Source organism: Austrofundulus limnaeus, unplaced genomic scaffold (assembly GCF_001266775.1).
Source record: "Austrofundulus limnaeus strain Quisiro unplaced genomic scaffold, Austrofundulus_limnaeus-1.0 Scaffold918, whole genome shotgun sequence".
In the NCBI taxonomy this organism is placed as follows: domain Eukaryota; kingdom Metazoa; phylum Chordata; class Actinopteri; order Cyprinodontiformes; family Rivulidae; genus Austrofundulus; species Austrofundulus limnaeus.
The window spans coordinates 128079-129475 of record NW_013953320.1 but is presented as its reverse complement, the minus strand read 5'-3'; the positions used below and the strand labels follow the sequence as shown (position 1 = coordinate 129475).

Below are 1397 nucleotides of genomic sequence, written 5' to 3'. Positions count from 1 at the left end.
GAATTACTTTACCTGGACATGATTATTTGTCAGTCTGAAAAATAAAACACGTCTGTGATCGTGGTATCGCTGATAAAACTAAAAAACTAGCTTCGACCTCCATTGTTAGTTCCTGAAGCGTGAACATGGTTGCTAGGTGACCACACTTACGCCGGGTAAGAGCGGGAATGAAAGCGGAAGGCTAGACCGTCCAAATTCACAGCGACTTTCTTCCGGTCTTCCCGGTCTACCAAGGACCCGGCCTAGCTCCACGGGGAAGGCTGGGTCCTTCGGAGGACCCGTCCTGCCGTTTTGGACACACCCATATTGATTATTCATTGTTTTCTTTGTGTCAGTCTGTGAAACCATCAGTAAAGTGATAACTGCAGTGATGGAGCCCTGCAGGTGGTTTCCGTCAGAGAAAATAAATAAATAAACAAACAAATAAACAACGGTCACGTTGAAGGCCGCAGGCCGGCAGAATCCTGTGTGACCACGCTGTATTTTGTCCATTAGCAGCAGGAAAACACGGGATTATATTTCCTAACCTGCACTTCAAAGCAAACACGATCCGCCGCTGTTACGTAACAACCGTGGTGACATAACCGTGTCCGAGCCCGGGACCGTCAGGGAGGAGGAGGAGGAGGAGGAGGAGGATGAAGAGGAGGAGGAGGATGAAGAGGAGGGGGTGTCACAGCCACACGGCCCGGTCCAGCTGCACACAGACACACACAGACACACACAGGACAGGAGGAGGGGTATCTCTGGAGGACATGGAGGAGATGTGGGAGCTGTGAGGCCCGAGGAGGAGGAGGAAGATGGCCGTGCACGTGTTTAAACGCCTGCGCAGACCTGGGCGTTAGGACCACCAACAGGTAGACCGACCCTTTACTTTCTACAACTGACCCGAGGCGGGTGCAGTGTTACACAGTGTGGCTCACGTGCACGTTTGTTTGTGACTGTGTGCGCGTGCATGAGAGAGGTGTGTGCGTGTTTTTGACAGGAGCGGGATGGAACATGAGGAGCCCCACCTGTTCACAGCTGACCCCCCCAGGAAGAAAGGTACAAAGCAGAAGAGCTGTTAGTCTGTGAGCTGCTGTCCATCAGATACACAAAGTCACAGAAAACACTTAACAAACCTGCAGAAACATTTCAACACAAAACTGCTATATTTTCTTTTAAACTTCAAAGTGAAACAGGAAGTGACATCACAGGGGAACTCTTTAACATAAAACTGGTCTTTGTTTATTGAAATTATATTATTTGAACTCCGACTCGTCTTTATCTCTGATAGACTCAAAATAATCTAAATAAATTTAATCTGAACCTTTTTATCAACGATCTGTAATGTTTCAGAGGGGGGTCATGAAACATCAGGGTGGGGTCCTGAAACATCAGGGTGGGGTCCTGAAACATCA

At 48.5% G+C, this 1397-nt stretch overlaps 1 protein-coding gene across 2 annotated transcripts in view; it reads left to right on the top strand.

Annotated features, from left to right (window-relative positions):
• Positions 1 to 669: 669 nt before the first annotated feature.
• Positions 670 to 1397, top strand: part of rorc (RAR-related orphan receptor C) — a gene marked incomplete in the record, with an annotated part of 47820 nt that continues 47092 nt past the window's right edge. Inside the window, 2 exon segments of one of the 2 annotated variants that reach the window (XM_014029529.1) lie at positions 670 to 854; positions 962 to 1041. In XM_014029529.1, the coding sequence (XP_013884983.1) occupies positions 990 to 1041 (52 nt within the window). 2 annotated transcript variants of the gene reach the window in all.